The sequence below is a fragment of the Mercenaria mercenaria genome, chromosome 4, assembly GCF_021730395.1.
Source record: "Mercenaria mercenaria strain notata chromosome 4, MADL_Memer_1, whole genome shotgun sequence".
NCBI classification, from domain to species: domain Eukaryota; kingdom Metazoa; phylum Mollusca; class Bivalvia; order Venerida; family Veneridae; genus Mercenaria; species Mercenaria mercenaria.
The window spans coordinates 71851243-71872674 of NC_069364.1; the positions used below are offsets into that span (position 1 = coordinate 71851243).

Here is a 21432-nt window from a genome sequence, read left to right on the forward strand (position 1 = left end):
CGGAATCGGTTCGACTGGGAGAGGAAATAATATGCTCAACACAACTAACGAGCTCTTTTTTTTTTTCTTTCTTGCTTCAGGCTTGAACGGGCACCTTGGTAGAACCACCGACCTTCAGTTATTCAACTGGATGGTTTCCTCACAAGAAAAATTCTACACCCTAGCGAGCAGCGACCTAAACCACTCGAGCACGCAGGCTACGTATGTTGGGATTATTTTTCACAGTTTATTATACTATATAAGAAAGATCCTTTAGAAACAGAAATCAACACCGAAACATGAACTATCAGATTAGGTAGGTAGGCAGGCAGGCAGATACAGAAAAAGAAAAAGAAATGTAGATTCGTTGGTTAGTTTAATAGCTGGCCTGGACTTGTTCATCATTGTGAGGGAGCGTGATAGAACAAGCTCCTTAAGACAGGATAATTTGTCCAAAGGATAAATAATCCCACTATCTCACAATATTTTATGCCTACATGAAAATTATTTATATATTTTTTTTCGGTAAAATATATAATTTGGTTTTATATATTAGAGAATGGAGTAAGCAGAATATCTCGAACATAAGCGCTTTAACCGGGGATTTTGTAAACGTTATTATGAGTATTACCTGAACTTTTCCGTAATAATTTATTTTCAGACGTGGCCATGGTGCTTTCAATATTACATTAATAATGTCAGTAATTCGGTCAAAATATGCTTCAGTGGTGGAATTAAGTCCCTAAGTTTTTCCATTTTGGGCATTCTCGTTAAGAACGGGAGCTTAAATCACATTTTTCACCGATAGAATGCATTCTACACGATGGCACTTTTTTGGCATTGCAGATCAAAACCGCAAGTATTGGTTTATTGTGATGAGAAAAGCAATTATTTTTTCGGTGAACAGACCATCACTGACTGGCATTTCACTAGAAACTATTCAACCCGTAATTTCTTTCTATTTTCCCCTTCATTTTGATAGAAGTTTCATAGAATATTAGTTGTAGGTGTAGGAAAAAGTGATGTTCTGTAAGAGTATGTAAATCAGATCTGAACTGGTCGTTTTTTATATGGAACAAGAAAAAATTTGAATTAGTGACCTTTAACCTATACGTGAACTTTGCCCGAAGAGTCATATTGAATTCGATTATCCGAATACTTAAATAAATTTACCTTCGAATATCTTTAATACACACATTAATGAAGTATGTTTGTCGTTGGCGGCACATCGTAATGGAACCTGCCTCTATTGAAGCTTGAGGTATCCAATATTCATTTCAAGCCGACGACAGACATACTTATGTACAAAAAAGTAAACTTGTTGACTTTCCATGTAGATGTCGTATTCCTTGTGGTTAGCTTGTTCTGCTGAATATCTTATTTATTTAAAATGTATGGAACGTTTCTTGTGACTTGGAGAGCATATAATGGTCCAGGTAATATGCTGCTTTCTGTCACGTATTTAAGTGAATTAGACTGCATGCAACTGCTTTACATAACTTACATAACCTAATATAGTTTTGTGGAATATTACGAAGGTACATCAATACATTAGACAAGTTGTTTATTAAAAATGTTAGTATATCTATGCTATGATATTCCTATTCCTACTACAGAAGAACACAGATGCTAGTTGTGCTGCCCTTTGTCTTCTTGGAGTTAGAGCCGTGTATGGAATTATGTATAGCAGAGAATATCTGAAAAAAGAATATAAACAGAATGTAAGATAAATATACATAACTGAACGAACGGAATACAGTACAGCAAACTAGCTAGAAATAAACTTGTGCCACTGAATGACGTCTTGATAGATACTCATTTCCTCTTGAATGTATGGAAACCGTTGGATGTCAGAAGAGACATAAAAACGAACAGCTCAATGTATCATATAAATAATTATCAGACTGGTACATAAATCACGAGTTTCTAAATCAGTAAGTGTGTTGTAAAAATCATTTTTGTGAGCAATAAAGTCATATCTTCAATTATTGAATGAACGAATAATGAAAAATAGCATGTATAAGAAGATCCTGTGGAAATACACGTATATTGTATACCTGTCAGTCGGGTGGAAACACTTTCTTTTCAAGCTTTGAGTATAACAGTTTTCCATTAACGTAAATTTCAAATGAGTCTGTGAATAAAATAAAATATGATTGCAGATATGATCTCTTTTACAGCAGACGTTAAAATGGTTCACACGTGTATTTTAAAGGGAACATGCAGCATGCCTCCCTATGTTTAGAACGCATGTCTTCTTCCCCCGAATTTACTTTCATTGACATAATTTCAAATAAAATACCAAACATTAAATCTAGACATATTTTTAACAAAATATTTCTAAACGATCAGAATAATTTAAAATCATTATATTTAATTATATTTAAGCTAGACCAGTTCTCGAACAGAGGGGTCTCGGAATACAGTTCCGCTGCTCTTCAAACTGACTCACTTGAATGTCTACTTAATCTATTCGAACACTTTCGAAATGTGCTAAAAGCGAGAAATTATTCTTGCAAGACGTAAAAGCCTTGTACATGTATTATAATAAAATCTAAAAAGTAGATCCCTCGGAAGCACCGAAAACAAGGCAAACAGTGAAAATTGCAGACTCGGTTTGATTGAGTCTGTTCATGAGCAGTAATGGAAAATGCAACACTGCCCACGCCCCCTAGCACCGGCTTAAGCAGTATTCAATCTTCAAATCTAAATGAGTTGAAATCAATGATCCCGAAGGACCAGAAAATATAACAACACTGAGATGAAGTCGAGGCGACATTTTACGGCCGCCACACAGCACTTAACACTCGCTGTTGTAAAGTAAATAAAACAAATACAAATTTATGATAAACAAACCAAGCTACAAACATACATTAGGGGCTCCGCGGCAAAGTGGTTAAGATCGCTGACTTCGAATATCTTGCCCCCCACCGATGTGAGTTCGAGCCTCACTCGGGGCGGTGAATTCTTCGCATGAGGAAGCCATTCGTTAGTGTTGTCTGTTTCTTTAACTTAATAATTCAATGAATCAATTGCTGCAGACTGGAATTCCATTTTTTTAAATATGACGATATTCTACAGACGTACCTTTAACCGAGAACGATCCAGTGACTTCAGCAAACGGCCATTTCTCAATGACTCCAAGCTTGAAGTCTGTAAATCGCTTTCCATACTCCGGTCACACATATCTGAAAAATATGTAACTTTCTATCAAGGGAATATATAGCTAACGTCTCTAATATCTTCCGGAATGCTGATGTTTTCATGCATCCCAAAGAAACCATTATATATCATGACTTCTACAGTTCACTAACGTACAAATAAGACGGGGTAGGCTGGAATATTCGACCTTTTGCCGTACTTAATCAGATTCGACATAATTGCTCAATGTGATATGTAAACTGTATGAGTTGCCAAGGAAATATAGTATACAAGAAGGCTAACTTCTGTCACTGTTGTCTTTAACATCTGCTTTCCATTTTGTTGTTTTCAACTGACCTTGGCAAAGCCGGTTTAGAAAACAGACTATAATATATTTAAATATGATAAGTGGTACAGCTCTTCTGTCTGTGCAGGACTTTTACTGCATTTGACGAAGATATCTGTTGCCATGTAACTTGCCTATTTACCAAATTTAAAATGTGGAACACTGATTAGTTTATTGCAACTTCGTGTTACTTTGCGACTTTTACCCAGTGTTATACTTTGCGACTTTTACCCAGTGTTACTAAGTGTTCATGTATTTAAAATGTGGAACACTAATTAATTTCTTGCAACTTCGTGTTACTTTGCGACTTTTACCCAGTGTTACTCAGTGTGAATGTATTTAAAATGTGGAACACTGATTAATTTCTTGCAACTTCGTGTTACTTTGCGACTTTTCCCCAGTGTTACTAAGTGTTAATGTATTTAAAATGTGGAACACTGATTAATTTCTTGCAACTTCGTGTTACTTTGCGACTTTTACCCAGTGTTACTAAGTGTTAATGTACTTAGAATGTGGAACACTGATTAATTTCTTGCAACTTCGTGTTACTTTGCGACTTTTATTCAGTGTTAATGTATTTAAAATGTGGAACACTGATTAATTTCTTGCAACTTCGTGTTACTTTGCGACTTTTACTCAGTGTTAATGTATTTAAAATGTGGAACACTGATTAATTTCTTGCAACTTCGTGTTACTTTGCGACTTTTACCCAGTGTTAATGTATTTAAAATGTGGAACACTGATTAATTTCTTGCAACTTCGTGTTACTATGCGACTTTTACCCAGTGTTAATGTATTTAAAATGTGGAACACTGATTAATTTCTTGCAACTTCGTGTTACTTTGCGACTTTTACCCAGTGTTAAGGTATTTAAAATGTGGAACACTGATTAATTTCTTGCAACTTCTTGTTACTATGCGACTTTTACTCAGTGTTAATGTATATAAAATGTGGAACACTGATTAATTTATTGCAACTTCGTGTTACTTTGCGACTTTTACTCAGTGTTACTCAGTGTTAATGTATTTAAAATGTGGAACACTGATTAATTTCTTGCAACTTCGTGTTACTTTGCGACTTTTACCCAGTGTTACTCAGTGTTAATATATTTAAAATGTGGAACACTGATTAATTCCTTGCAAGTTCGTGTTACTTTGCGACTTTTACCCAGTGTTACTCAGTGTTAATGTATTTAAAATGCGGAACACTGATTAATTTCTTGCAACTTCGTGTTACTTTGCGACTTTTACCTTTTACCCAGTGTTACTAAGTGTTAATGTATTTAAAATGTGGAACACCGATTAATTTCTTGCAACTTCGTGTTACTTTGCGACTTTTACCCAGTGTTACTCAGTGTTAATGTATTTAAAATGTGGAACACTGATTAATTTCTTGCAACTTCGTGTGTGTTACTTTGCGACTTTTACTCAGTGTTACTCAGTGTTAATGTATTTAAAATGTGGAACACTGATTAATTTATTGCAACTTCGTGTTACTTTGCGACCGTTTTACACAGTGTTACTCAGTGTTAATGTATCTATGTGTTTGTAATGATTTGTCAAGTAAGGTGATATAAAATTTGCATCTGACATTGAGATATAAAAATGTGAAAAGCTGTATAAAATAGAAGTTCCTTTTTAGCAAAGCGCGTGTATCCACCAAAGCATAGTACATACATTTGTCACAACACAACTGTGTGGAATATACGACTTGTTAAAAATACGGTAGCTGTCTTGTATGTTAATTGAAATATTGTCTGCATATTGTTGCAGTTTATGTTTCCATCAGACCACAAGTGTCTCGGTTGTTTTATGTATTAGCAAACGTTATAAATCAGTAAGGCAAAGTGGAATAACCTTTGTTGAGAGCTAAATAAACATTATAAACATGATAAGCATTACTACTGGGACGGTATTGATGGTGGTGTCTTGAAATACTCCTTGATGTAATGACATTGAAATGTCAAGTCCGAAAAAATATCACAGTTGCAAGTTTGAACAGTGGAAGATGGATATTACAGATGCTTTTAAATGATTTTGTAATGTAAATAATAAAAACGGCCATTCTAACCGTTATCTCCATGTTTCAATTACTTTTCTCAGAATGAAAATGGTATATAGGGGGTGTCTGGGTAAATTCGGACATCGGCATAATTCGTACAGTTTTAAAGTCAAATCTATAATTAGGCATATATATTCTCACATCCGATAAGGCTAATTTATGTCTTTTTTGTGAAATTGATATGTCTCCGTTAAAATACAGTCAAGACACCAGACATTTTAATATCGGATATAACGTAACAACTAAGTAATGACGTAGTACTCATACGTTCTGCGAACATTAAAGATATCTTTGAAGGCGGTAATTTTTCGAAGAGGATTCAATTCATGTATCGGGCATAATATCATAGTATTGCTTTTAACTTTAATTTAAAATGGAAGATAAATATGTTAAAAACTCAATAATATCTGTTGCTTTCTCCCAAAATCAAAGGATTGTCTAAAATAAGGCAAAAGTTTAAGTGTCCGAGTTAAAAAAAAACCTGGTTTCTTATAGTAGGAAAAATCCGAACACGCAATTTTAAGGGACAGTGCAGACTCCCTGTACTACATATTGTTTTCGAATTTGACCAAAACAGTTACAGTCAAACCTGTGTTAAAGACCACCTCTGAACAGAGACCACCTGATTCTAAAGACCGCATAATTTGCTTCCCATTTTAATATTTTCAGTTTATTTTAACCTGTGAATATATGCCACCTCCTAATAAAGACTCCCCCGATGGTCGTCTTTATAGACAGGTTTGACTGCATGTAAATAATGACGAATATCTATACTTTTCAGAGATTTGAATTTTTCCTTTTAAAAACAATTTTAGTGTCCGAATTTTCCTACCTCGTCCGAGTTATGCCGACTGAGGGCAGGGCCAATGAAATCGATTGTGTGACAACATTTTCAGATTGGATATCGCATCTGTAGATATTCTTTCTCCGTACCGCTTGGATTTGTCAAGCAGCGTTACCCAGGCGCCCGTTCGTGATGAAATAATGCACGGAGGGGCACCTGGGGTCTTCCTCCACCATTAAAGCTGGAAAGTCGCCATATGACCTATCATGTGTCGGTGCGACGTTAAATAAAAAAATGTCAAGCGGCGAATCAAAATTACCTTCACAGCAACCTGTCAAACTCGAACTGTTAAAAATTGTCCGAATTTACCCGGACGCCCCCTGACAGTTATGAAATTGGTATTTAATGATGAAGAGCGCAAGGGTAAAAGTTTTAAATACAAAATCTCATAAATATTCATTAAACTCCAGGAGTTCACAAAATTAATTCATTGTCACTGGATAGCATAAATTTTCTTCTAAGTATTCTTACTGACTTCTCTGGCAATGTTGATCAAGTCTTATGTCATGTACAAATTAAGTTAAACTTTAACTTGTTTTTTAAAAGGAACGTGGTGGTGGTTTGAGATTCAGGTTTTGCGCCAATAAATCAGTGTAAACTCCTTAGTAGTTGCTTGGCTTCTGACCGTCTGTTTGTTACTTTTGCGTCATTTAATATTTCTTCAATTATGTGTACAGTTTGTACGTGTATATAAATTGAGGAATTTTGTATTGGTGGCTATGTTCTTTGAATGTGGCTTTTCTGTTTGACTCGTATTCTTGCTTATTCATAGTTATTTTCTTTGTTTATACTTTTTGCCTAAACACACCGGTCGTTTATGTTTAAAGAACGTTTAATTTTTTATGCATTACTGAATAACTAATTATCATGTTATACCTTTTGTGAACTGAAAATCTATTTTTGTCATTTTTTTACTGTATCATTACAATACTGAAGACACCAGTGTTACTTTATTACATTTGAAATAAAAAAACATTGTGTTGATATGCTGGAATTGTCAGTCATTAACTTGTGTCTATTGTTAAAGAAAATAAACTTCAGAAACAACATCACTGTCTTCAATTCGTGTTCTTCAGCTGGACTTACCTTTTATACTGGAAACACACCCACAACCCAACACATATACATCACACACCGGTACAAGAAGAAGAGATTTATCAGACTTGTACATTATGAAGGGTTATATAAAGATCTCATTCAAAGTACACACTTGATTCATGTATAACTGTAAGCATCTGCATCAAAATTACATATTAAAATACAAGATTAAAAAGTAAATATCTACCAGTAATCAACATGAATTCTAAACAACTTTGTTGACAGCGACCTAACTCCCACCGAATTCGTTTTATTTTCTGTCAAGTTATCCATAGAACTAAGTTTGCTGCTCACAATATAAATACCAGTTTTATCTATGTTGACACTGGTTTTCATAAAAACAAATGTTGCTATAAGAAACTTCTCTGTTTACTCTTTTAGAATATATTCGTTATCAGAGTGCCGAGTTTTTCATTATTTAAACATTACCATTGAGATATCGGTTGCCGCTCAGGAATATGTTGAAAGAACGAGATTTATAGTTAAGTACGGGAAAAAAGGAAGTTAATAGTTTCGTCATTAATGATATCGAATCAGCTCATGTAATCAAAGAAAGAGATCAAATCTAATTCACTAATTGTACCCTAGTGGCTTTTGGACAATGTTATTTAATGTCGCATATATGATATCATCATTCAGAGGTAAATGAATAAAGTCATACGCAAATACACCTTAAATGTTGTTACTTGATGATATAGTTAACTGAATAACATGTATTTAAATGGAATCGCATGTAGGGATAAAGATGTTTTGAAAAAGATAATTTTCGTTAAGATATATATATTGTTAATGACATATGACTTAAAGTAAAACGATTCAAAATTGATATTGACATTTGTTTCAATCATCACTGGTGTGGAATAAATTCGAATGAAAACTCGATCTACGATAGTGGAAGTCGAAATCACGAAACCACGATGATAAAAAACGCGATATCATTTCGTGTTTTCACCATCGTGGTTCTGTGTTTTCATCTTTCGTCATCGTAGTTTCGACCTTCATCATCGTGGTTTCGACTTTCACCATCGAAAGTCGAAAGCACGATGATGAAAGTTGAAAGCACAGTGGTGAAAGTCAAAGCAACGATGATGAAAACACGAAACTGCGAAATGATATCGCGATTTCGTCATCGTGGTTTTATGATTTTGACTTTTACCATCGTGGTTTCGACTTTCATCATCGTAGTTTCGTGATTTCGACTTTCGAGATATTAAAAATCTCGATGGTCCAAACGGAACCTCGTATGTTATAACTCGAACGAAGAGGAAAATATTCTTATTTGTCTAAACTTATATTTCACACGATACGGATAGTACATCGTTTGACATGTTGTTGGTTCAAGATGAACAGAGGGCTTGCGTGTAAGAAATTAGATATCATTAGTAGTGTTGTGATAAAGAGCTATCTTCACTTCCATTACGCTGCATGAACTCAGAACAGTAATATATGTTAACAAACACCATAAATTAGCGACATCTAAGGGACAGCTAGATGGTCTTGATAAACAAGAAAAAAGTTGCTGTCTTTAACAGTAAAAACAAATTGCTTAAGATTTCTTACGATTTATTGTTGCACAATATGCTACTTACAATTGAAAGTGGTGCGAAATATTTTTGAAAAAATCAATTAATTTTCTACATTAATATCGAGAGTCAAGTTTCCATGTCCTAAACACATCTTCATTCCTGTTGACGCAAATATTCTAAAATATTAAGACAACATTATTTGTTAATATTTGTGGCCAAGACCTTTCTTAAACATAGTCTGAGTCGTCTTTAAACATAGTCTGTGTCGCAAATATATGATCCGAGCCGAAAGGTTCGGGTTGTCCTGTGGTCCGGGTTGTCATTGTCCCTTATTCCAAAGGGATCGTTTATGAAATGCATAGATATATTTTCAGTTAAAAACTCCATTTTAGTATTGTGCTAATTTTGTATGAGATATTTTGGAAAGTTGTCATAATTCGATACTGACCGCTCCTCCAACATCAGCTTCGAAACTATATAGAAGAAGAATGTTTATTTGTACTTATACCCTAAAAAGCGTCATGGACAAGGCATCAATATAACATAGTAATGAAAAACATTGCAAAACATGACAAGATTGCGAGATAGCATGTGTGTTTGCGGAAGTTACTCTGCAGTAGGAGTTTTTATTATTTCTTCTCTTGAGAAGGAATATCTTAATTCAGTAAGTCACACTTGACTGAGCTACTGATATCGAAAGCTGTTGTAATTACAAGCTGGCCAATTAAACTCCGTGACCTTAGAAATAACCTCTGACGTTAAACTATTCTTTCTCAATTGAGGCGACTCTCTGACTGAACGCGTTCCATGGATTACACAATACTAAACCCGAGGATGATTGATTGGTTCTTTTATTTCCTCCATTCTTGAAGAACATAACATATGTACATTCAGTCGACCAGATAGACATATATCAGCAAATTTAAATGTAAACAACCAAATATTATTGTTACCTTCAAATGCATGGTTAATATGTGAAAACAAACCCCATTGCGACCCTCTAATTATGCGCAACGAATTCACACATCGAATTATAATGGATTGACCGTGTCAATGTCTTATTGCCGTATTTACTGTACTGAAAGTGATTTAATTTGTTGTTGGATTTAACAATTTATGTTAAATAACTAGCGTAAATACTTACCTGATATTTTTGGCAGTATAAAACAGACAGTGCAACCAAAATTTTACAAGATGATCATTTTATATTTATATAGATGTGCCCTAGAAAGAACTTTTGCTATGCTTTAACTTGTTTTACTTCTATCGATTGTCGAAATGAGGCAACATTTAAAGAGATTAAAACATAAATGAAGCACACTTTACATGATATCTTGCTAGGGAGAGGCAGTGTAATGCAAAATAGTACAATAAAATAAAACAACCTATTTTACACTCTACTGTAGTAATGGTAAAAAAATGGTGAAAACTCCCAAATAAATATAAGATCACCTTTATGCGGCGAGCACTAAATAAGATTTTATTCCTGGGTTGGCATTGATGTTGGTCATTGAAGTTTAATACACAATGACATTCATAATTCAGAGACAAAGTGCAAACGTGTAAAATAATTGATGTCATAAGGACTTTTAGTACATGTTTCATGAGTTACACCAAACGTTCTCGTACATTACTGGTATGAACAAAATAATGTAACAGTTCTCTGCAAAACGACCTAGGTCCGACGGTTTTAAATCATGACATACCTGCCTCCTAATATTTAAATCTAACTTAAGTTTGCTATTTGATAACTTGTTATATTCCCTCTAGCTGAAAAATGCAATAACGGAACTAAAGTTAAAAAAAAAGAAAAAATGTACGACATAAGTAATACATTAAGATCGTTCTGATGTAAAGTCCTTATATAAGGTGAATACCTATACCGTAATACTTTTTGTACGGACAGTTGAATATTTCCAACAACATTTGGTCATATTAATAAACATCATAAATCGGTAACACTCAAGTGCACAGACTTTTCCTGAAGAGCTGAATAAACATTAATAAAATGATCTGACCTTTGGCAGTAGGATAGCCGTTTAAATTCGTAATGATATAATTGTTATTATCCGATAGTCCTGTTAATCACCGTCATAAAAGTGCGATCTTGCATTATATTTTTGGACATATAGCTATGAATTACCGGATTAATCTTGTACTATAACTACACACATGTAACTATAAATCTTGTATAATAACTACAGACATATAGCCATAAATTACCAGATAAATTTTGCATTATAACTATAGAATCTTAAATTATAACTATAGTTTCATCCTATTCCAATAAAAGACTATTTGGGCATAATAACTATCATATGATAGTTCCTTTGATTGTTGTCAGAAATTAGTCATATCTAACTACAAAGTCAACAGATTTAACATGTATTTATAGTTCTATCTTAAATTTGCTTTGACTAATGGAGCAGGGCTAATGACTACAAATATCTGACACCTCTGTTCATTCTTTATATGAAACAGTGAAGTTTTATTATATTTTACCAGGCACAACTCCATCTGGTGGATGCCTGCAGTTATGGCTTTTATCTCGACTGAAAATTGACTACGTTTTCCCGTAAAATCGGTAGGGAAAAATGGCTGGTAAAGTAAATGTGTCATTGTGTTTAACATTTATTATAATATTAGTTATTCGTTAAAAAGTCAGTAACAAGGTGAAGCGCAAAATTACGACTTATTGTCGACCAGAATCAAGCAGAACCTTCTTTGTTTAAAAGTTTATTTTTGTGCATATTTATTGTTATCAAAACTTACTTTTAAAAACACTGCGAGGCTGAACTAAATGTCTTAAAATATCAAGAAACAATGAGTAACCGAAACGCCGCCAGACAGGCCACTAAAAACAATAGTGGAAAGATATGGCGTATCTTTTCTAATATCTTAGACATATTTATAAAATCTAGCAGATGACTTCCATGAATTTGTTTGCATTTAACCTCTGTAATTAAAACATCTAAAGATTGAATGGATTCTCCCTGTTCTTTAATGAAGCTGTTAGACTACAGACCTAATTAATGGAAAAGTTGAAAGCCTTTTTGAAAATATAGCAAAATAGTTACCAATAATCAACATGAATTTTAAACATTTTTGTCGCAATCGTCTGATCTCCCGCAAGACTTTTAGTCCTTTCTGTAATATCATCCATATTCTTCAATTTGCTGCTCACAATATTATGTTCCGTTATTAATTCTTTTAACACTTATTTGCAGAAAAATATGTTGTAACAATACCACTGCACTATCCGTTCTGTTAGAACATTCAGTATCGCAGTGACTAGTTGGCCGTTATTTAGCGCATGGTATCGGTTTTACGAACTCTCTCGTCTAGTTTACTGTCTTCTGTCATGTACAAGAATAAATGGATGAAAACAGTTGGTCATACGATATCGCAGATACTCAAAGATAAACATATTTCAACGTTATAGGACCATTAGATGAGTTTGCAGCGGCGTGTCACCATTACATAGAAAAACAATCCTGTTATACATTTGTAAAATATATTTCTAACCAGTCTGCAATTATTTTGCTATCAGGTTGCGTTCTATGCTTCCAAAGGGTCTTTTCACAGATTTTATAAAAATGACAACAGTGGGTTAGCACTGCCGTGTAGCGGCTGTATAGTCTCCCCGTACTTGGACTCAGTGTTGTTATATTTTTAGTCGAGGACATTCATTGTTACTGTAGTAGAAGTACAAGTTTGACAACATTTCAAGAAATGGCAGGTACTCCCGAGAGATACATAGTATCAGTAAACTAGCAGATATACAAAATGCAGAGACTGAACTGATTTAACTACATGGCATACAGTGATGCTGCTCTAATGCTAAAATAAAACTCTAACAGTCTCGGAAAACATCAAAACATTCAGAAACATTGAGTGAGTGTCCGAAATGACATGTACAAATTTCTCATCAAACATGACACTATCGTTAATTTAAACAATGAATAGATTATTCATCAAACATGTTATACTGCACTTCGTATAGTTAAAAGAATACAAACGTGTCAAGTAAACTAATATTGCAGCTCCGTAGAGAACATTTTGCGATACCAAAAAATACTCACAGCTGATACGTTGTTTACATAATAAGTTTAATTGTGTCCATTAGGGCAAATATGTCCTTACATTAAAATGTATGAATGATGCATATTAAATCACTGTATTTGTCTAAAATGAAACCTAACCATACTTCAAAAGTGAGACTGGGTGCTATTTTTGTGTGTAAGACGGGTATATATTACAATAGAGCATCTGACAAAACCATGAATCTCGCTAGCGACAAAAAAATAAAAATAACAATAGTTATACATTGTATCTATATATTTACAATAGCTTACTGCAAAAATAGATGAGTATTAAAAATCATGAAAACAGTCAGAATTCCGATTTTAAAACATCCAGCTAGAATAACCCTGAAGACTCGCCCACTCGCCTTCAAATTAATATACAATTTAAGATTTTAATTTATTATATCATTAAATCCAGTTTAAAATCACATGAACAGTCATAGTCAAATCGACTCTGCCAGTATATTGTTCTATTGCATTCTAGGCTTCCAAAGGGTCTACTTATAGATCTTATTTCCCAATCATATTCATTCTGAGATTGTACTTATTCTTAGATGTCTGTGACCGGGATCTGAAAAACGTAATTGGTGTCAAGAGCGGAGTATAATGTCGGGAGTGGAATTGAACAGTATTCAAAGGAGTAAATGAGAAAGGGCAGTCGGTGTCGGAAGAGGACCTTAACTGTATTTAGAAGGAATAAAAGAGGAAGAACAGTTGGTGTCGGGAGATGACTTTAACTGTATTCTTAAGGAATAAAGAGAAAGGACAGTGGGTGTCTGGAGAGGACCTTAACTGTATTCTTAAGGAATAAAGAGAAAGGACAGTGGGTGTCTGGAGAGGACCTTAACTGTATTCTTAAGGAATAAAGAGAAAGGACAGTGGGTGTCTGGAGAGGACTTTAACTGTATTTAGAAGGAATAAAGAGAAAGGACAGTCGGTGTCTGGAGATGACTTTAACTGTATTCTTAAGGAATAAAGAGAAAGGACAGTGGGTGTCTGGAGAGGATCTTAACTGTATTTAGAAGGAATAAAGAGAAAGGACAGTGGGTGTCGGGAGATGACTTTAACTGTATTTAGAAGGAATAAAGAGAAAGGACAGTCGGTGTCTGGAGAGGACCTTAACTGTATTTAGAAGGAATAAAAGAGAAAGAGCAGTTGGTGTCGGGAGAGGATCTTAACTGTATTTAGAAGGAAAAAAGAGAAAGAACAGTTGGTGTCGGGAGATGACTTTAGCTGTATTAAGAAGGAATAAAAGAGAAAGAGCAGTTGGTGTCGGGAGAGGATCTTAACTGTATTTAGAAGGAATAAAAGAGAAAGAACAGTTGGTGTCGGGAGATGACTTTAACTGTATTAAGAAGGAATAAAAGAGAAAGAGCAGTTGGTGTCGGGAGAGGACCTTAACTGTATTTAGAAGGAATAAAAGAGAAAGAACAGTGGGTGTCGGGAGATGACTTTAACTGTATTAAGAAGGAGTAAATGAGAAGAGCAGTTGGTGTCGGGAGAGGATCTTACCTGTATTTAGAAGGAATAAAAGAGAAAGAACAGTTGGTGTCGGTAGATGACATTAACTGTATTCTTAAGGAATAAAGAGAAAGGACAGTGGGTGTCTGGAGAGGACCTTAACTGTATTCTTAAGGAATAAAGAGAAAGAACAGTCGGTGTCGGTAGATGACTTTAACTGTATTCTTAAGGAATAAAGAGAAAGAACAGTCGGTGTCGGTAGATGACTTTAACTGTATTTAGAAGGAGTAAATGAGAAAGAGCAGTTGGTGTCGGGAGAGGATCTTACCTGTATTTAGAAGGAATAAAAGAGAAAGAACAGTTGGTGTCGGTAGATGACTTTAACTGTATTCTTAAGGAATAAAGAGAAAGGACAGTGGGTGTCCGGAGAGGACCTTAACTGTATTCTTAAGGAATAAAAGAGAAAGGACAGTGGGTGTCTGGAGAGGACTTTAACTGTATTCTTAAGGAATAAAGAGAAAGGACAGTCGGTGTCTGGAGAGGACCTTAACTGTATTCTTAAGGAATAAAGAGAAAGGACAGTGGGTGTCGGGAGAGGACCTTAACTGTATTCTTAAGGAATAAAGAGAAAGGACAGTGGGTGTCTGGAGAGGACTTTAACTGTATTCTTAAGGAATAAAGAGAAAGGACAGTGGGTGTCGGTAGATGACTTTAACTGTATTCTTAAAGAATAAAGAGAAAGGACAGTGGGTGTCTGGAGAGGACCTTAACCGTATTCTTAAGGAATAAAGAGAAAGGACAGTGGGTGTCGGGAGAGGACCTTAACGGTATTCTTAAGGAATAAAGAGAAAGGACAGTGGGTGTCTGGAGAGGACCTTAACTGTATTCTTAAGGAATAAAGAGAAAGGACAGTGGGTGTCTGGAGAGGACCTTAACTGTATTCTTAAGGAATAAAGAGAAAGGACAGTGGGTGTCCGGAGAGGACCTTAACTGTATTCTTAAGGAATAAAGAGAAAGGACAGTGGGTGTCTGGAGAGGACTTTAACTGTATTTAGAAGGAATAAAGAGAAAGGACAGTGGGTGTCTGGAGAGGATCTTAACTGTATTTAGAAGGAATAAAGAGAAAGGACAGTCGGTGTCTGGAGAGGACCTTAACTGTATTCAGAGCAATAAAAGAGCTTTACTGTATTCTGAGAAATAAACAAGAAATGATGTCGGGGAGGACCTAACTGTATTCAGAAAGAATAAGTGAGGGGGACAGTGCGTGTTTCTTTAATTTAGCAATGGCTTGTGTAAGAGAATAGTTTCATTTACAATGCGTTAGAGAATATATATGTAGTTCATTATCCTTGTGCTGCGCAAGTTTCACCTGTTTCGCAGCAAATGGGTGAAATCTTTTTTTTTCTTCTTTGCCAGTCTTATGCATGTTCATTTACGATTTTCGTTAATGGAAAACTGATGTACTTAAATCTTGAAAAAAAAGAGTTTCCGCTCGGCTGATGGGTATGTAGTATTATTCCTTTATGAAACGATGCAAGGCGGAATAATATTAGAGATTTGTTACTTTAATGATGCTTTATTGCGCGAAATACTACGAATAACACACATCAAAGTACTATAACAACTAATTACAATTATATCTATGTTTACAGAACTAACTCAAATTGATGTATACGCTATTCATGTATTTAGCAATGTGTCGTCTGTTACATTAAAATGCATTTCAATCGTCTTGAATAAGAGTTTTAGTCTTTTAAATGGTATAATGGTTCTTTTGGCCAAAAGAATGATATGTTCCCTTCACATCGAAATTTGATTATATATTTTGTCAATTTCATTCTAGCCACGGCAGATGAAAGCAATTAACAGGTCTGACAGCTGTCTATAAGTCGCGCTTACTTTGTCCCAGTGCTTTTACTATTTCAGGTCCTTTAGGATCATAAAGTGCATCAATGTTCATTTATAATATAATTCCGCTTAAGCCATTGCTAGAGGCCCTATTGGTGTTACACATTCCATTACCTTTCATGAACTGACAGTATATCGCAAGGGGGGTTGGGGGTATGCACAGGTTCGGCTGTCATACATCACAACTTATAATGATACATGATGCTTTTTCTTGAAATCAGCAAATTTGATGATTTATATTTATGCTCGATTTTGTCTCTCTTGAAATTAATTTGTTTGTAAATTTTAATACTAAATACCATATTTACTTTCGGAAATTCAAAAAATCGGACGGAAATTTAAATAATACCGTATATCAGTTTTTCTAACACTCTTTATCAGAATTTTTATCTGAATGAATTGATAAAATACAACAAAATAATAGATGAGCTACAAATTTTATCAGGTTTTAAGCTGTAAACATTATTACAAATGTTACTGTACAAATGAATAAACGATTACATAAAGCATACTTGCTAAAATAAAAACATACTGGTGTTGTATTATGTCAAAATATTTGAAAAAATGAATTATTTTCAACAAAACTTTTCACGATAAGTCCGCTCCATAATAAATCATTCAATGTACAATGTTTATATGTACGTATTCTTGGAAGTTACAACAATTTACATCTTATCTACAAATATACTAGTATATGACACTGATCCGTTGCCAATGGTAACATCTAACTGGAACTTGCTCTGCACGAGTTTTAAGTATCCGGTAGTCATTCAGTACCAGGCGGTGAATACAATGTACCAAACTTTGAAACCTCGAAATGTGTAACTTAAGACTGCCAATGGCTAATGACCATAGTCTAGTTGCCTGCTGGAGTCTGAAATAAACAAAATATAAATGTGTATTTTTGATTATCTGAAAGAAGAGTTACTAAAATGCGCAATGTTCGAGAGTTAGGTTTTTTTTATCGAATTGATACCTGTGTTACGAATCAATACTGAACAATGACACCGACCTATGCTACTGAATATTAATTAGTTTTGTGTGTATAAAAAGTTCGTGTTTTTGCCTATGATACTGAGATATTGTTCAGTTTTGTGTGTATAAAAATTTCGTATTTTTGCATCATTGAAGGTTCTATGTGTACCGCTGTGTGAATACATCTGCGGATGTCTCAGTTATATTCTGGTACTTATATCATATATAAAAGTTGGGTTATGATCAGCCCGGGACTAGAGGGCGTGTACGGTAGCCTCTATTAAACCAAGCCTGCAACATTTCTGTTTATGACGTGATGGGTTTCTAAACGGACCTGAACGTTATGCAAGATAATTGCTATCAAACATAGACAATAACTTTTTCTCAATCCTTGCCATAATGGTTTTTGTTTTGCATTTTACGGAATTATCAGTCTGATCAAAAGACTGACATGGACCCAAGTTCCACTTCGTTGTATATTAACTGCCAATCGGTAAACTTGCTGAAGTGTCACAATGATATCGTATTATGTCAGGTTAATTATTTGTGGAAAAGTTGCTTAAATGGAAGTGACTCCCTTCAAAAATATGCATGTGCAACCCGTACTTTTACCTTAAATTACTGTCATTTCTTTCATCCGTTTCATCAAGATTCCGGTGCCTGCAATATAGAACAATACAATGCACTTTAATGTGAACAAAAATTGAGATGAAATTACCGTAAAATGGCTTGTTTAGAAATACTTAACGGTTTGTGTAGTAGATACAGTTCATATAAAGGTTAACAAAGTCATAAGAAAGGCACAGACAGACACACACACATACTTTATTAATGGCCGGTATATGGCATGTAAAATGCATCCAAACGATGGTCTTTCCTTTAATGTTTTCTTTTTACAAACTTTAATATAGCGATGTTATAGTGCGTTTTAATCGACCTGGCGGGGCGGGGTTTCGCGGCGGTCCACTGCATTATTGTGCAGGATATGTAGTATATTCGGCAACCTGATTTCTTACACCATGGCCATCTACCTTACATTGTAACCAATGTAGCGTTGAATTTTGTCTTTGGTTACCGAAAGATTACGGAATAAAACAATTATATTGCTCTACCTATTTTGCTCGTTTTTTGAGATTACCATTATTTGCGGCATAATTCAGAGATTAACTCCGCCCCGCCAGGTCGAAGAAAACTATGCTAATCCCCAACGATAACGTGATTCCCGCGCAAACGCAAGGACGCGTCCATTTCATGATAATAGATAAAATAACAATTCATATTGCTTGTACAATACTGACGAGTAGATATCAGTATTTGTTTTATAACTATCCAATAAGTATATTGAAAAATAGTGCAGTCGGGCAGGGTGCAGATACCAACAGCAAATCATCAGATCGTTTTGTATGAGTTCGAATCCTAATGACGATTTTTTTTTAAATTCCTGTCCGTTTTCAATTCTGTTCACGTATACTTCATTTCTTTCTTTGATGGTTTGTATGTGCATATCTGTCTTTATATAACATATGTTCATTTATATGTTTAGTACAAGCGTTTAACTAAAATCACCTGCCATATCGGCCTCAGATATTTCTTTCGTTGTGTCATAGTGAAAATGAAGGAATCAATTTTTTATGCAAAAAGAAAAGGAAAATTAACTGTCATCTCTGAGTTTCGAACCTACACGGGAAAAGATCTGATGAACACAATCAATAAGCTTTACCAGTGAGCTATCTTTTAATTCGTACGAAAGTAAGAAGTATTTTCATTTTGACCAGTTACAAAAATGTTGAATTCCCTGTGCTTCATTTCAATATATTTATAGTTATGTTTGTAAACATTACGTTATCGTTGGGACATAGCGTATTTTTGATATAATTTCAAAAACAATATTTTCCAGGTTTTATTAGACTAGCAACTTTGTGCATTAGTGTATTTCGCTATAATTGTGTGGTAAACCTATTTTTTATAGTACAGCTTTCAGTTTCACAAAATCTACAAAACGTTATGATGCAAACGGAATTTGTTGTTGCGCGTCTTTAAAACAATATGACGTCATTTCCGTTTACGGATGTAAATTTTGGGCATAATCATGTTACTACTTATAGATATATATGTAGCAAGCTGTCGATCAACACATCGGGTCCTCTAGTATTTGAAATAAATTAAAATCTAAAAATGAATTTGAACTTAAACAATAAATCCAAGATAAAAGGAGCAAGGAAACTTATCCGAAAGTGATATCATGGCTTCTCTCCTTTTCTTGAATAATTATTATCAAAATGTAACACTAAAAGATCCCCTTATTAGAATACATCAAATATAGAACATAAAATGTTTAGTTTAAATTCTACATTTAAAATGTAAATATGCAAACAAAAAGAATGGTTAAGATTTGGCCCATCACGTACAACCAGTGATAGAATCTTTTTCTTGCATGACATATTCAATAGATAATAGTAAAAATAAAATCAAACAAATGATTTTCTTATTGCCACTTATTTCTTACAGTAGCGTATTAAGAAAGCGCTGGAACTTTACGTCCGTGAACAGAAAGTACGTCATGACGTTACACAGACAAAAGCAACATAAAAATCCTTTTTGGTTTATCATCTGCAGTGATTTCGAAATATTTCGAAAATAGCGTTGTTTTTTTTTTTTTTTTTGTTTTTTTTTTTTGTTTTTTTTTTTTTTTTTTGTAAATCTAGAAATATATTAGAAGGTACAATCCAACTATTTGATTTTCATCCGGTTTTACGTACAAAAAATATTTACTGCACGAAATTACAGGATATGTAGTTAGTTATGCGTCATTTACAGCATGCGAGACAAGATGGAGTTTTCCAGCACATGTGAAATCACCGGAAACTCCAGTCCAGTCCAGTATACAACAATCAAAAAAATGTAACACTGAAAGATCTCGTCATCAGAATATATCAAATAGAATGTGTCACGTATAGTTTAAATATTACAAATGGTATGATTTATTTATCCTTGTTGTTTTTTTTTACCACGAAACAAAAAATACACTAAAATATCAATTTCATTAGCTTTAAGAAAATTACTTTGTTACGCTACGTATAACAGTTCAAACCGTTTCATCACCTAACTCTTTTATCAAGAAATACCTTCTTACCTTTTTTTCTTTCTGATCTACTGCTGCCGCTATCATCACTGCCCTTCTCAGACGACTTGCCTGTGCAACCTCTGGCAGACTGGCATCATCTCCTGAATATATATTAACTGATGAGAAAAGTATCCAGACGGTCACTTTGGTTTTCTTCAAAATCAGTTAACAAGATATTAATGACAGTATATTATTGATAGTTTAATGGCTTTTAAAATCAAGTGTGTGTTGTTTTAATTGATAGAGGTAAATTATTTGGTTCAGTAGTTTGATTTTAATATCTTATCAAAGCTTGTATAGAAATAATTGTAAAAAACTAAAATTTCAAGATCTGATTTGTTTTATATAACACAAACAGCATTTCTAAACACAAACACACATAAAAATTTACCTAGAGAAAATGCGCTTGTAAGTACACTAACAACTAAAAGTAAAACTATCAGCGTCTTCATTGTAAATGATGATGAGTTGTCTTCTTTTCTGCGTTTTATATATAAAGCAGTTATTCATGACATAAAGGTCACGTGACATGAGATTGTCTTGATGATAGATACAGTAACTGTTAGTTGTTTAATTTTTCAAACATGTAACGCTCATAGAAATTTATATCCGCATTAGCCGGCGCTAGAGGGCGCTAGATCTATTTCCAGTGTCAAGAAAAGACTCATCAGATCGTATCTGCTATCATTTTGCTGTGTTGCGTTCTCTGCTTCCAAAGAATCTTCGTACAAATTTTTAAGTTAGAAATCTCGAAAAAAATCTAAATTAAACATTTAATGTGTTCATTAATATAGCGATGTTTGTTTTTTTGTTGTTGTTGTTTTTTTGTTGTTGTGTTGTTTTGTTTTATTTGGTGTTTTTATTGTAGATGTTGCATGATAATG

The 21432-nt window shown here is 34.2% G+C and overlaps 1 protein-coding gene and 1 long non-coding RNA gene across 2 annotated transcripts; both read right to left on the reverse strand.

Moving 5' to 3' along the window:
* Positions 1–351: 351 nt before the first annotated feature.
* LOC128556764 (uncharacterized) lies at positions 352–12352 on the reverse strand. Its single transcript, XM_053542439.1, has 4 exons — positions 12073–12352; positions 3067–3167; positions 2037–2113; positions 352–1676 (listed from the first exon to the last, which is right to left on the reverse strand). The coding sequence occupies exons 1-4, from the start codon at positions 12152–12154 to the stop codon at positions 1565–1567; spliced, it is 372 nt and encodes a 123-aa protein (XP_053398414.1). The 5' UTR covers positions 12155–12352; the 3' UTR covers positions 352–1564.
* A 4522-nt stretch (positions 12353–16874) lies between these two features.
* Positions 16875–21066, reverse strand: LOC128556452 (uncharacterized). The gene is made up of 4 exons (XR_008370681.1): positions 20940–21066; positions 20558–20649; positions 18037–18084; positions 16875–17323 (listed from the first exon to the last, which is right to left on the reverse strand). It is a non-coding gene; the product is annotated as an uncharacterized LOC128556452 (long non-coding RNA).
* Positions 21067–21432: the final 366 nt, after the last annotated feature.

Coding starts and splice junctions, on each gene's coding strand:
- LOC128556764 (XM_053542439.1), bottom strand. CDS start 12,154: ATGATATTACAGAAAGGACTAAAAGTCTTGCGGGAGATCAGACGATTG. Junction 3,168..12,072: donor AAAATTCATGTTGATTATTG/GTAACTATTTTG, acceptor CATATTTTTCAG/ATATGTGTGACCGGAGTATG. Junction 1,677..2,036: donor TGTTTCCACCCGACTGACAG/GTATACAATATA, acceptor TTCTTTTTTCAG/ATATTCTCTGCTATACATAA.